General features: G+C 39.3%; 1 protein-coding gene across 4 annotated transcripts in view; it reads left to right on the top strand.

Annotated features, from left to right (window-relative positions):
* Positions 1-14,232, top strand: part of TSPAN14 (tetraspanin 14) — a 39,454-nt gene that overhangs the window by 14,756 nt on the left and 10,466 nt on the right. For all 4 annotated transcript variants that reach the window (XM_048074933.2, XM_048074936.2, XM_048074935.2 and 1 more), the window contains 3 exons: positions 7,336-7,386; positions 12,863-13,009; positions 13,622-13,792. In XM_048074933.2, the coding sequence (XP_047930890.1) occupies positions 7,336-7,386; positions 12,863-13,009; positions 13,622-13,792 (369 nt within the window). The remainder of the gene's footprint in view (positions 1-7,335; positions 7,387-12,862; positions 13,010-13,621; positions 13,793-14,232) is intronic.

Genomic DNA, 14,232 nt, shown 5'->3' with positions numbered 1-14,232 from the left:
AAAGTAGTCTCTGCTGTTGATGACAAGGCCTCTGTCTTTTGGATGATGGAGGCCATTAAATACTGGTTGTGTGTTTGGGCAAAGGTTAAATCTGTCTTTAAGTGCACTTAAGTAGCATGTTAGGTTGCTTCCCTTTTTAAAATAAGTGTCTTCAAATATATCTCTTCAGATTTTCTTTGATCTTTGTGTTGGAGTGGTGCAGCTATAAGTACAGTGTGCAGAAGAGAAGGAAGGAGTTGCCGGTTGTTAACACATTTCTGGGGAACTAGAATGTAATCAGGATCTTGAAGGTTATGCTACCAGGACAACAAAACTGTCTGATGCCATCTTTAAATACTCGATTAGGGACTAGCTTGCCTCTAATGTTTGTTTACTGTTAATTCAAAGAATGCAAAATCAGGTGTGTGGATTTAGATGAGTATGATGGTCAAGATGACCAAAACACCTACCTTAGGAAAGGCAGCTGTTCAAAGATCAGTATATAGCCTTGCATTAGAAATAGTATTCTCTGAGGGGTGGTGAAGGCAAAGGTACTGATCAGTTAAACCTTTAAATTCTTTTCAGAATGCGTAGGTCAGGTATTAGGAGATCACACCTGAAGTAATGGAAGCTGAAGTCATGGTAAGGCATAGGTAGTCACGATGAAGTGCAGATACAAGGACTTTGCCCAATGCTAGCAGCTTGGGTTAAATGTTTTCATTCAGAGCTGAAATGCTTGTATAGTCTGGATAGTCTCCTCTAAATATGTCTATTTTTGTCAAAGCCAGAAGGGTCAGATAGTAAGAATCAAATAATGGTATGTGGTTGAAACATCTTGTTTAAGTTGAGTAAAAATTGATTCTTTTCATCCTGACTTGTCTGAGATCAGTACTTGTGCTAGAGCAGACTATATAAATCCTGATTTTTTTGACACTGTTCATCAAACCACCCCATCTTCCTAGATCCTAAAATTAAAGATCTAGATAGTTACGACTAAATCTGTCTGTATTAACTTCAGAGGAAAAAGTCTGAATGTAAGCTACAGACAACAGAATCTTGTTCATACTTGTCAATAATGACTCGGTGGTTTGCTTGATTAACCCACAAAGTTCTGGTAAACTGGATTAGCATTCTTGTGCATTTTGGCTGCTTTGGCAGTATAAAAAGAATGAGCCTTTTTGAAAGACGCATATGTGATGGGCAAAACTCTGAATTAATTTAGAATCATAGAAAAGTCTAGTTTGAATGGATCTTCTGGAGATCATCTGACTTAGTCTTCTGTTCAAAGCAAGATCCTTAGCATAGGGGATCACTGCTCAAAGAGGAAAGCCAGGAATCTCGTGAGCTTCTTACTCATGAATTTTCTGCTGTCTTTAGTCAGCCTAATAAAAATATTAGAGGGCTAGGTTAATTCTGAGACTGAAATGTCTGGATGCTGTTGGAAACCACAGAACTCTGCTACTGTCACAACTTGCTTACTAGTGCACTGTTTTAATGTGATACTGGAGCATTAAGCCCTTAGGGGCTTGTGTGGCTAACAGGGCAGAAAAGAGGTGTGTGGTGTTACTTGTCCACAGTATTGCCATAGAGCAAATGTTTGAACATAAGCAATATTTTTTCCCATATCATTTGAGTATTTTTATCATAGCTTCAGGTGTCATAACTTAAGTCCTCATGCCACCAGCTCTGTCCTTATTTTACCTTTTTTATATAGCACAACTCCCATGTATCTGTAGCAGAATGCTGTATGAGAAATAGTATTTGGCTGTGTTCTTTGAAGTTCTGGTTTTCAGAGAAACCACTTTGTATAAGAGCATCCATTCAGTAACAGATAGTGTGAGAGATGTGAGAAATGGACAGATTATTTTTTTGTTGTCCCTGAATGTATTAAGTTTGTGCTAGACCTCTTCCTTTCTAGCAAATAAATAATGAAGTAATGTTTGGGTAAACAGTCTTTGAAGAGCTAAAATTATTTTGTCTTTATTGGGAATGCTATCAGTCATTTGTCTCTGCTTTTTTGCAGGAGTTCATTTTTTTATTTCCTAAGAAATTTTCAAGTTTTCGAATATTGATTGTATTCTCTTAAAATTAATGATGAAATTCCAAAGATTTTTCTTTTCCATAGAGAATCTTTTTGAGAGATGCAAAAAAAGTTGAGAACTTGAAATACAGTTTGTGGGTTTCCATTGATTTTTTTTTTCTTTTTTTTTTTCTGGAAGAATTTTTCTTCTGCAGGTATTAGTAGTCTTGGTAGCTTTCTCAGTGAATGGTCTAAAGCTTCTGCTGAGAAGTTATCATCAGGCTGACCTGGTAAATTATGTGTAACTACAACTCTTTTGGTAAGTGCAGCAAGTGCGGCAGCTGTAGTTGTAGAACAGGCTATGTAAAAACATTGAGTGGGAGGGTAGACACTCTTATAAGCAAGTGCATGAATCTTAGCTGATGCAGTAGTTCAAGAGTCTATGACATCAAGCTGGTTGAGATGACTAGTCTAACAATGCATTTAATTGGACAAATCAGTGCTGTGTAGAACAAAGTAAATAAGCTTCTATGTGCCTTAAAAGAACTGAGTGGGCTAAAGAAAAAAATCAGAAGGGAAATGTAACTGTACATTAAAACCAGCATTTAAGGAGGCAGTGCTATTCTTGATCAAGATTTTTTGATTTGCAGGACAGGTGCATGGGCACTCATGGGTAAACTGCTCAAATCTGCTTGCTGGAATGAAAGATGTGAATGCTCCAACAGGTGGGCTGTTAAAGTTGCATGCTGTGGTTGCAGCACAGCTGCACTGGATCAGGTGCACAGCTGGGCCCAGGAGCCCTGCTGAATCTAGTGCCTCAGGCTGGGGCTGAAAGAGGTGGTCCAGCTTTTCTGCTGGCAGATGGTTTGTTACTACAAGCTGGAGCTGGATTTTGAAATTGATCCCAAATTCAGCTTTTTGGCCACAATATTTTTAAATCCTGTCAGTTCCATGTGAGTTTTTTTTTTCCCCAGAATGAGAGTGGCCACTCTAATGGGCATGAGAGATGACACCTCGGCCACGTGGACAGCCTTTTTGTCCATTTAAGTTGTTATCGGAGGTATGATGCTAGCTCACCAGTGTCTCAACTCGTGACAGTTTATTCATGAACCAGATAATCTGCATGTAAATATAGATAAATTGCATTTGTTTTTCTGTTGTGCTTGCTAAAGATGCAGTACCTCTGCCTTCCCTGTTGTAGCTCAAAATAAAAGTGAACTTGGTGAACTTTAAAGTATATGGTGTCTTAGTTTACAGAATATGTAGGCTTTTCAGTGGGTGATTGTTTTTCTTCAGTTTGTCATGTTTCAAATTCATTTCATGTTGATGAGAGTAGAAAAATACCGAACTTAAAGGGGGCAAATATGATTCTGTTACAGTATTGTAATAATGGCAAGGTCACAGCTTTGTCATCCTTTAGAAATCTGTATTTGAAAGTGTGTGTTTTTTTCCACATGGACAACTTGAGAGTAGAGCCTTAGTTCTGCTGGTCTCGAGTTGTGTCTGACTGGCTTCCAGAATCATTTCTCTATGCTTTGTGCTTTGGTTTCCCTTCTAAGAAAGGGAATGGAGGTCACAGGGAGGCTTGGTCTTGGACATGAGTTTAATGTGCAGTTCCTTTGTTTTCTTGTCTTTTAAGCATGCTAATAAGATCCAACTTCTCCAAATACACTCCTTTGAGTAGTGTTGAGGCAGGATTGCAACCATTAGGATAGCCCTGCAGTGGATGCTCAGAAGTTTTGGTCAAACCACCCTACTGCATGCAGCAAGGCCAGACCTCCTGCTGAGCTTCAAAGCTGCTTTTGGCGCCCCCCTTCTTCCCCCCCAAGTAGCTTCATTTGGGGTAATGAAATTAAAAGATTGAAGGCTGTAAGAGAGGAAGGGCCTGGTTCTGGCACCTTGCTGTGCTTAGTCATTCTGCAAGGCGAGCCTGAGTGGTGCTGTGGGAGCCCGGAGGAGTCAGCGGGGCGGGTGGGGCCCTGCCTTGTGCAGTGCTGCTCTGAGCCTTTGGCTTTTGCTTTAGAAGGCCTCTGGAGTAAAAGGAAGTGCCTTAGTTGCTTTTCTGTCTGCAGCTGAAGTCTCTTTGGGGCAGCCCAAGGATTATACGTTGGCCAGGATGTGGCTATTTGAGTGAAGGATTATGTGGTTTTGTCTTCTGAGGCCATTTAGGCTGTGTGTAAACTCATTGCCCCTCTAATGAATTGAAGGGAGAGAGTGAAATAGGTTTCAGTTGCTGTCATCTTGATTTTATCTTCTAATTCTCTGTAGCTTTGTTTGTTTCTGGTTCTTAAGGGTTTTGGGTGGGGGGAAAAAGTTTTCACTCGTACTATAGGAGACTTGTAGTGGCCTTGTGCTGAACGTGAAGATGATGGGCAAAAAAAATCTCTTATGCTTGAAATTATTTTCCAGAGTTTATTTTTGAAAAGTAAGAGAACAACTAAGTTATGTCAGGCTTTCTTGGCTTTTGCAGCTTATGCTGTATTTCAGGAACACCTAAAACAGCAGGGTTGTGCCAGGAAGAGGAAAGAATCCACCATCAGGTTGTTTCCTGACCCCAAGAGGAAAAGTCTGGAAAGAGACAAGGATAGGAAGGAAGGAAGGAAGGGCTGTAGGCTGCAGATTAGTCCGATGTGGGTGGAGCTATGATGTCAAATACTATTTGCCAGGGGCTGGAGAAAGTGTTTTTCTTAAGAGTAACATTTTGTGTGTGCTGAAACTGAATTCAATGGGAATACATTCCCATAACTTCTAATTGGACCTTGAAACAGGCTGACGCAGTTTGTGTGCAAGGGTCCTACTGCTGGAGCTGTGTTCAGCTACAACCTCGATAGGAGAAACAAACCAGATGCTAAGTTCTCTGTTTGTAGGTGATCCTCATAGCATAGTTAAAGGAATGCAAAGGGTGCTTGGGAACAGGTAGTGTTTAAGGTAAGTGGTTGTCTGTCTGGTGTCTGGGACCTGGCGTCAGTATTCTACCTGTTGTGAGCAGAGCTTAAAGCTCAATGCGGTGTGTTCATGCTGTGGAGTTTTCAGTTCTAAAGCAGGAAATGATCAAACGCTGGTTGTTAATTTAGTTTCCTGTTCAAAGGGGTACAGTCGAGTTGCTTTGTGTATGTTTCCATCCAACCTTTTATGCATCATATCTCATAAGTGACTCAACGACACAAGTGAGTTGGGTAGTCTAGTCATTTTTCTTGCTTAAAAGTTATTCAGATACTAGTGAAAGGCAAACTTCTACATGCTTCTCTTTTGAACTAGCTGGCTTGCTCACTCTCCCCCGGGAACACTTTAAGTTAGCATTGCTACTTCTCAGCTGCCTGATCTCCCATTCATGTGGCCAGCTCAGTGAGCTGATGAAGGTTAAAACTCTTTTCAGTTCAAGCTGGATCCATTCCCTGGTCTGCCCCACAGCAGTCACTTGAATGCCTCCTTGTGCAAGAGTAGCAGAGAGGATATCTTCCTCGGGCTAATTCTCTGTAGAGTTCCGTATTGAGTATACTTGATTGTGCTAACTTTTTTGTTGCCATGATCTCTTACAACAGTTTTCAGTGAGATACTTTAAGTACCTTGCACATGGTACTTAAATCAAAGAAATCTCACTTGGGTAAGTAACCACTGTTTTACAAAGACAACCTATTTGCAAGTAAGTAATCTCACCTATAAATATGGAAGCCGGTGTCTTTGTTCCTTCAGCAAAAATGTCATACTTGACTGTTTTTTGCTAAAGGAACTTTTTGTACTTTGGCTGCTTCCGGTGAGAATTCTGAATCACTTATATCTTAGTTGGATTGAGTTTTAGATTTACCTGTGTTAATTCTGTGAGACCAAGCTTATATTTCTGCTGATAAACTCAGTTTCACTTGCAGTTTGCATGGGTGCTCACGGAAATAATTCTGCAAAAATAGTGTTTTGTGAAACTGAACACTCTGTAAAAAGAGAGCAATGTTTGTGTTGAAATGAGAATGAAGCATGCTAGTGAAAATGTACTTGATAAGAATCCATTCCAGGTTATTTAGGAGGGTAATTATTATGAAAGAGAGCCAGTCTGAAGAGGACACTTATTAAGCAACATCTGGAAATTTAACTTACTTAGCACTGCTTTGCTTAGTTGTAACTCTTCCTGCGTATTAGTTGTGGGTTTGGTTTGTTCATCTGTGTGCTTAAGCGCCACCATATGGCTTACTGCATGCACAGACAGAGTTGTTTCATTTCTGTAATTTTTACAGAATGGCATGGATGATGACACGTGTAGCCCTCCTGGCTTTCTTTTCCCCAACCTCCTGATGGAGCACTCAGAGAAGCTTTATTTACCCCGAATGCAGTTTAGAGGCAGCAGACAGTGAACCCAGCAGCACTTCAAACCTAGACATACTTTGTTGTGTGAGGGGAGGAGGGTCCCATTTTTTTGCTTCTTGCTTGTGCTAGAGGAAATTGTTTATAATGCACATTCAGTTCATGGGAGGCACTGCCTTTCCTAGCAGAAAGGATCCCCTTTTCAGGGTGTTTTAAAGGGATTTACTTATCATGCTCACGTAGGCTTGGTTGGTGGGGGGGGGGGGGGGGGGGAGTAACCTCGGTTGTTCATATGGTTACAGTGGACTCGATACATGGGTGTTTCGAGCCAGAATGCCATTTTAAGTAATTGATTGGGTGGAGGGTGATGATGGCCCTCAGTGTGTAGAGGTCATTTTAGCTTGATTGCTGAAATTGGATATTAAAAACAAACTGCCTGAGAATGGAGAAATGGAATACAAGATTAGGACAAGGATCTCATTTAATTTGGATGAATATAATTCAGAAGTATTTATTATGCAAGCATGTGAATTGGTGTGGAGTTTGTGTATTATGCATTAGATTTGTTGCTTATTGAAAGTAAGTGAATTGACCATTGCTTCAATTTAATTCAAAAGGGCTCAAACAAGGCAAAAAGATGAGAAATTGTATGTAATTAGGGAAGAGTCTAATCTGAGTCTTGACACCAAAGTTATGGAAAGTTAAGCATGCCTGCTGTCTGGGAGTGGTACTATAACATGACTAAATACAGAATGACCTCAAAGTGCATTAAATATTTCGGAATCTAATGTATCCCTCTCAAATAATCATGAATAATCAAATTAAAATACTGTCAAAAAGTAGTTCGTACAATGCAGGAATTTTATAGAAGAAAAGTATTCTAGGTTTTCTTTCTAAGAGCGACTCATGTGGAAGAACGTCCCATTACTATTATCTGGGATTGCAGACAATATTTATTCTACTTGAGCAACAGTGCTACTGGCTAAGTGTTTGAGAATGTGTTTTCTCGCTGATTAGATCTAATGTTCTTTTTTTTTCTTTAGCTAGCTGGTGTGGCGTTCCTCGCAGCTGGACTTTGGGCATGGAGTGAAAAGGTAAGGGTAGATACGAAGCAGCAAGAACTAAATGTAGCATCAGAGCTCGGGACCATGTTCAGATGATCTAAACTGAAGTTAGTTGGAGTTTCATTTTTGCCCACGATTGGGTATTAAGCTGTGTCCTGAATGTTTAGACCTCTTTGTAGACTTGTAAGAGTAGGGTTGAAGAGAACTAAAGATTTTAATCTTTATGAAGAATCTTTATGAATAGTCTTTATGGAATGGTTCTCTCTTGAAAACATGTTTTCTAAAATACACTTATCTCCCCACCTCCTTTTATTTGAAATGAATAGTGTTGAAAGGAATGTAAAAGTTTTATATATATAAAAAATTAGAATGCATCTCTGGGATCATATTTCTGAAGTATTTCCATCTGAAGTCCGTCTGTTATCTTTTACTTTACTCCCTGTGGAGTTGCAGAAGTGATTGTACGACCATGTAGAGGAACAAAATTGGGGCACACGATCCAGCCAAGTAACGCTTATTTTGGTAAGGTTTCTTTCAGCTGAAGAACTTCCTCAGTCAGAGGAAGCCTGCAGGCATGTACCTACTGAACTCTCATCTCACAAGAGAAGAGGCAGTGTAGGCATGGAAGTGAATGGATCACCCCATTGTTACAAATGTAAAAGCATGGCTTTGTAACTGCATGCAGTAGGGAAAAAGTGACAATGACTGGAAGACTTAATCTGCATTTTAATTAACAGAAGAGGGCAGATGCCCTCACTGAGTTGTGCTGCTGAGGAGGTACACTTCCATTACCAATGTAGTGTAACATTGCCTTAGAGCACTTGTATAGAGAAACTGTCCACATATAGTGAGGTTCTGGGATTTCCCCACTTCTTGGAAGTTCAAGTTTTATGATGATTTTAATGCCGATGCATTTATTCTCCTCCTCTCTCCCAGTGTGTATGCACACATCCTCACAGCTATATCACTGATGCATAATAAGCAGACTGACTCCATGCACAAATGCGTTTACCTCCTATTCTGTTATAAAGGGATTTTGTTTCCAATCCTTTATGGAAGGCGTTTTACGGAAGGTGTCAAACTTGTCTTCAGTTTGTATTCTCATGTTCCTACAATCTCCTCTGTACAAACTCTTCTGTGGAGAAGTGCATATGATATCTGGGATTGGAAGTGACTAGCTCCATTTGCCAAATGTCCTTTATGGTATGCTAACATTAGTAATGCTTTTACTTTCAGTAAAATTGTTGACTTTTCCTGTTTTTTCTTAAATTTTGCCTGAACTGTTTTTGTTGTCTGTTCTGTTTTGTAAATAAGTGCTTGAAAGCTTTTCCTGTGGTTTTAGACTTCTGAATGGCTCATGAAATCAGTATGTTATTTTTCATGCCAGTTTTCTATGTGGACACTTTCATATTAGTGCCATTTCATATTAGTGCCACAAAGTCATAGTCTTTGTATGTGCCTGTGTGGATCTGTGTGTTTGCAGATAAGTCTCAGTGAACAATAGATGGGAAGTAAAAGAAAAACATTCCAGAAGCTGTGCTGCAGTGGTAAACCCGAAGATAAACTAAAGGTGGTGGGAGAACTTTAAACATCCTGTCTCTTAGTGCAGCATGAAGTACATTGGGTCCCTTTAACTGCTTTGTTCATTCTTTTGTCATCTTTTCCAGTATGACTACAATTCAGATTAATTTGTGTTCTTTTTTTCTGGATGTAAGTCCTGTGTATGTCTGTGAGCTGATAATATATCAAAAGAAGAATGGTGTTTTGTGTCAAGTGTTGAAAGTAACTTAAGAAAAATAAGTTACCACCCTGATTTGCATTATCTGTTTGCTGATGAGTCTAATACAGTCTCAAGTTTTTTGATCTAATTGGCCTATTCTTATGATCTTTACATGTGCTTTGCTATTCCAAACAGTCATGTAAAAGTTGCTGCACAAAATTAGGTCTACACAATAAAAACTGGATCAATGTTCTTACCGTGTCCAAGAAGCATTGCAAAAATCATTAAGAGGAAATGAGTGTCACTGCAATAAACTGCTAATAAAATCAAAATAACACAGTCATCATGTCTGAATTTTTTTCAATAAAACCATTTCAAGAAGGACACAAAGGAATATCTGGGGAACTGGAGACAAGTCAGCCTGACTTCATTCCAGCAAATTCATGACTGATAAAGGGAAAGGGAGCAGTCTGCTGGAAAGCAGGGCTGTTGCTTAGAGGGACTTTGAGAGCCTGGAAAAATGAGTTGATGGGAACTTTGTGAAAGTTTATTTTTGCACTTTCATTTTTTTTAAAATCCCATGCCGAGGGTGGAGTAATCTCATGCATTAGTAGAGGCTGGGTGGGGGCTCACTGCCTGGAAGGCAGTTCTGTGTGGAAGAAACCTTGGGCTGCTCATTAAGTTGAGTATCAGTCAGCAGCCTGCCTGCATATCAAAGGAGGCCATCTGAGTGCTGGGCTGTATTAGCACTGATGTGGCTAGTGGCCGGGGGAGGAGACTTCCAACAGCGCTTGTTACTCTGGGGACTGCAACTGAAATACCATGTCCACTTTTGGAAAAGACCCGCCTGCTACAGTGGAGCCTAATGCAACTTATTCTGTGATTATAGGTTACTTATTCTTTTGTCTGCTGATCTCTGTGCATCTGTACGCATGTAAACTGTTTAAAGGTATGCTCATAGCTTGTGTTGTAAGTCAGTGACAGTGTTACGGTGACAATCAATGCCCAACTAATGTAAGTGTAAGAAAAATCAGCTGTCCTTGTTGGATGTTTCGTAACTTCTGTACTAATGTACCTCGAGACTGTAACTGTTTTGGCATCTTTTAGTGGGCTGTATTAAAATTTTTTCAAGGCAATCAATATTTGCCCTCTGTTGCTGATGTATTTCAATTGAGATGGAGGTATAGCACTTACAAATGTGAAAAGAAATGGAAAACAAAGCATGTACAATTGAACTCCTAATTCACTGTTAAAAATGACTGAGAAGACTTAAAGACTGTTTTATTTTTCAATTTTCTTGACACTGACCTCAGCAAGTGGTCAGTGGTCATATTTCTGTATGCCTCAGTTTCCTGTCTCTGTTGATGTGCACGCATTTAGAATGAGCACTGCATGAGAAAAGAACCTGTAAGAAATCTAGATGTTATTGGGAAGGGTGGCCTGTTCTGCAAAGGGCTTTATAAGTACCAATTTTTGCAACCGCTTGCTTGTTGCACTAGTACCAGATGTCACTTCTAATGAAACTTGATGTGTCATTGTTTAATATACAAAATTCAGCCCTGGAATTTCTTTGGAAAAAAGGCAATTCAGCTCTACTTCTGATGTCTTATTTCAAGTAAATCAAGGTAGGAATAACAGCCTTGTGGTCAGGGAAGAAGGGGAGGCTGAACTACCTGCTTATTGAAAGAATTTACTTTTTCCTTGAAAATAAATAATTCCACAAGTTCAGTTCTTTGGCCTGTCTTAATATCGGTGATATCTTGGAATCCTGATTGTTGGTGGGGAGAGAGGGGAAAGTCAGATGATACAGGCAGAACCATCCTTAGAGACATGAGTGAGGTAAGATAGTGTCTTTGAACTTTTGAAAAATTTTGTCTTTGGAAAATCCTTGAATTAAATCCTTGAATTACTTTTCTTGTTGACTTCCTTTCTTCCTTCAGGATTTTTTACTTAACATCTTTTGTTAGCACCCCCCCGCTCTTTTGAAAAGAGAACGTTGTAAACATCAAATGTGAATATGAGGACTTGTGAACCAACATCTGAGGGTGAATAATAGAGCCCAGTTCCTGCCTACTTTTCTTCATAACATCCTTTGATCAGAGGAAGTTTTCCTACAAAAGATGTTGCTTGGACAAGTGAGATTGTCTGAGAAAAGCTTGAGTTTGGGTGTGGGAAGGAGATAGCTGGAAACAGCTGTGAAATTTTGAGCATCCTATTCATGTTCGTGTGACTAGTTTCATAGCTTACTGCTTGTACAAAGATACTGAATTCGTCTTGGCATCTTCCCTGTTTGCAGTGTCTGAGACAAGGGTTTTTGAGGCCAGAGTTTGATTAGGTGGCACTCCGGTTTACCCACTAGACCAAGCGTGGTAGCTAGCTTTGAGGTCTCAGTTTGTAAGGATGACAATGCCACTGATGACGCTGACTAGAAATGCCTTTGCTTCCCAGGACTTTTTGAATACTGGGAAATCTATAAACCATGACCAATTCTTAATAGGATATTTCAACTCAGTCACCAGCCAGTGGCAAGGCATTCCTGAACTCTACTGTTTAATTACTTTTTTGTCTCTTCAGTCAGTTTTGATTTAAAAACGAACAAAAAGCAAAGCAAAACACGAACACCAGGTCCCTATTTCTTGCTATCACTAAATTAACGGCTCTAATAAGATCTGTTGTAAACCACACTATGAAAGAAGACAAACTCATGTGTATCACTAGAGTACTGCTAACCAGTGTCTTTTCATCAGCTGATGAAGTTTTTCTCCATGTAAACATTTTCTTTTAATGCTTTATTTCCAATACAGTATTTTTGTTAGGTAAATACGTAATTGTAAAGTGTTTGTAAAGTCTTGTGTTATATGTATTTGATGGGATTATAACAGTAGCTGGTATATAACTTAAAATAATTTTGAAAAGATGACTGCTTTGTTGTATTAGCATTACACTTACATAGACTCAGAAATTCTGTCCTAAGATCTGGGTGGACAGGCTTAATAGGTAAGATTGCTATACAGATAAGAGGCATTTCCAGATAGTGAAGAAAAAATAAAACATTGCTGTTAAATTAAGTATATTGCAAGTGTCCTGTTGGAAGAGGATAACTTCTGTTGTTGTGAGGATTTTATTTATGGTGAGAAAGGAATGCTTAAACTATATTTCTGCTTTTTTGGGGGGAAGGCTTTGGAGAAGCCCTTGAAAGACTGCTCAGTAATAACTAAAATGGTGAAAAGAAAAAATCTGTTTCACTTGAAAACTAAATCAAAATCCTGTTTCTCTCCCTTACATCATCCGTATCCTTCTTTGTGGTTAGTGTTCTCTCTCCCTATCTGCCACCTAAACATCAGGATTGGAAAGATTTTTTTTTTTAATGACTTTGGTCTTCTCCTGATCGAGGCATTTCAAATTAATATAAATAAATGGTCCTTTTGCCTTGAAATTAGGTGAATACTCAGTGATAGTACCGAGCTTTTGGCACCATCTTGTGGAAGCTTGTTTGGCAGATAGACGTAGGAGAATGTAATCTGAAAAGTTTATACTGTATTGGATTTGCTTATTAAAAGAATTAATAGCTTTCAGTTTGCGTTAATACTTCCTTTGCTGGTGTGAAGAAAACTGGTATTATCAATAATGCTTCTGTGACCAAACTTGTCTGAGTGGGTTACTGTTTGGAAGCTCAAGGATTTGCAACCAGTTCATTTGGAATCATGTAAAAATCGTGGCAATTCAGAAGGAATGTTAAATGAAAAATGTATATAGTGGTCATCTTTCTGTTATCCTGTTTTTCAGGGTGTGTTGTCTGATCTAACGAAAGTGACCGGTCTTCATGGTCTGGACCCAGTGGTGCTTGTCTTAGTGGTGGGAATAGTGATGTTTACTTTGGGATTTGCTGGTTGTGTAGGAGCACTGAGAGAAAACATCTGCCTTCTGAAGTTTGTAAGTATCACTGTTATAGGAGGGAATTATTACGTATGTGAAAGTAGGAAATGATGGGTGAAGAACCTGGGGGACAGATGAAAATTAATTTACAGCATTTAGTTTGTGACAACATATGTGGTGAACTTACTGCCCTGACAAGCATCTGTGATGAATGAACGGTATTAAAAGCAGTGTAGGTTTAAACCTAATTATTTCCTCCCTGCTCCTGGAAGATGTGTCTGGCTTTCCTCATCCAGCTATTGCAGTGATGCTTTTATGGTATGTATTTCAGAATCTAACATTGGATATATAGTATCACAAAATATGATGTGCTGGAACATAGTTGGGAGTTACTGAAAGGAGATCATATTGTGGCTTGGGGAGAACAAAATCCCTTAAAAGCTTAATCTCTTCTAAATATTTAGTGGACAAAACTTGGGAACTTGAGTGACTACTGTGAAATCTCTTAAGCATTTGTTTTTGTATTGAGGTTTTCCTGCTTTAGATTTAGAAACAGTTAAGCTGGAAAAAATATATATAAAAATGGGAACTGTCCAAGAAGCTATGGAGTTGGAATGGGGATGTATTCAAAAGAGTTATTCTCTAATTTGTGACTTTTTTCTTTCACAGTTTTGTGGAACAATTGTGTTTATATTTCTGTTGGAGCTGGCAGTGGCAGTTCTGGCTGTCTTGTTCCAGGACTGGGTGAGGGACAGAGTCAAGGAGTTCTTTGAGAATAACATTAAGTCCTACCGAGATGATATTGACCTCCAGAACCTCATTGATTCGCTACAGAAAATAGTAAGTTCATATCCTGTCACTTTTCCTGTGTGTTCTAAGAGAATACGTAGATACGGCAGTCATCCTCTTTGTGTTCTACAGCATTGCAAGTAGTTTCTACAGATTTATAAAACCCTGTAGATAGTAGTGCCATGTGACAGAAATGCAGTTTTGCTGTTTCTGTATTGAAAGCATCAGAGAGGCAAGACTGCTGAGACACAGTGTCCTTCTAAGTGCATGTGTGGGAACTTACCAAGCATCCACCTGCCTTTTGACCTTGACTTTTGTTCCCCGGTTCTGATCAGTGTTGCACCAGGTGAAGTAAAAACTGAGCAACAAAAACTGCTCACCCTGGAAAAGTTGTGCAAATGAACTATTGACTAGATTGTCTGCACTCTTGTTTTAGGAGGCACTGCAGTCTTGTACAGGGATATAGTAAGAGAGTCTTTTGTTTTCTGAGA

Source organism: Anser cygnoides, chromosome 7, assembly GCF_040182565.1.
Source record: "Anser cygnoides isolate HZ-2024a breed goose chromosome 7, Taihu_goose_T2T_genome, whole genome shotgun sequence".
Taxonomy (NCBI): domain Eukaryota; kingdom Metazoa; phylum Chordata; class Aves; order Anseriformes; family Anatidae; genus Anser; species Anser cygnoides.
This window is presented reverse-complemented; position numbering and strand designations above follow the sequence as displayed.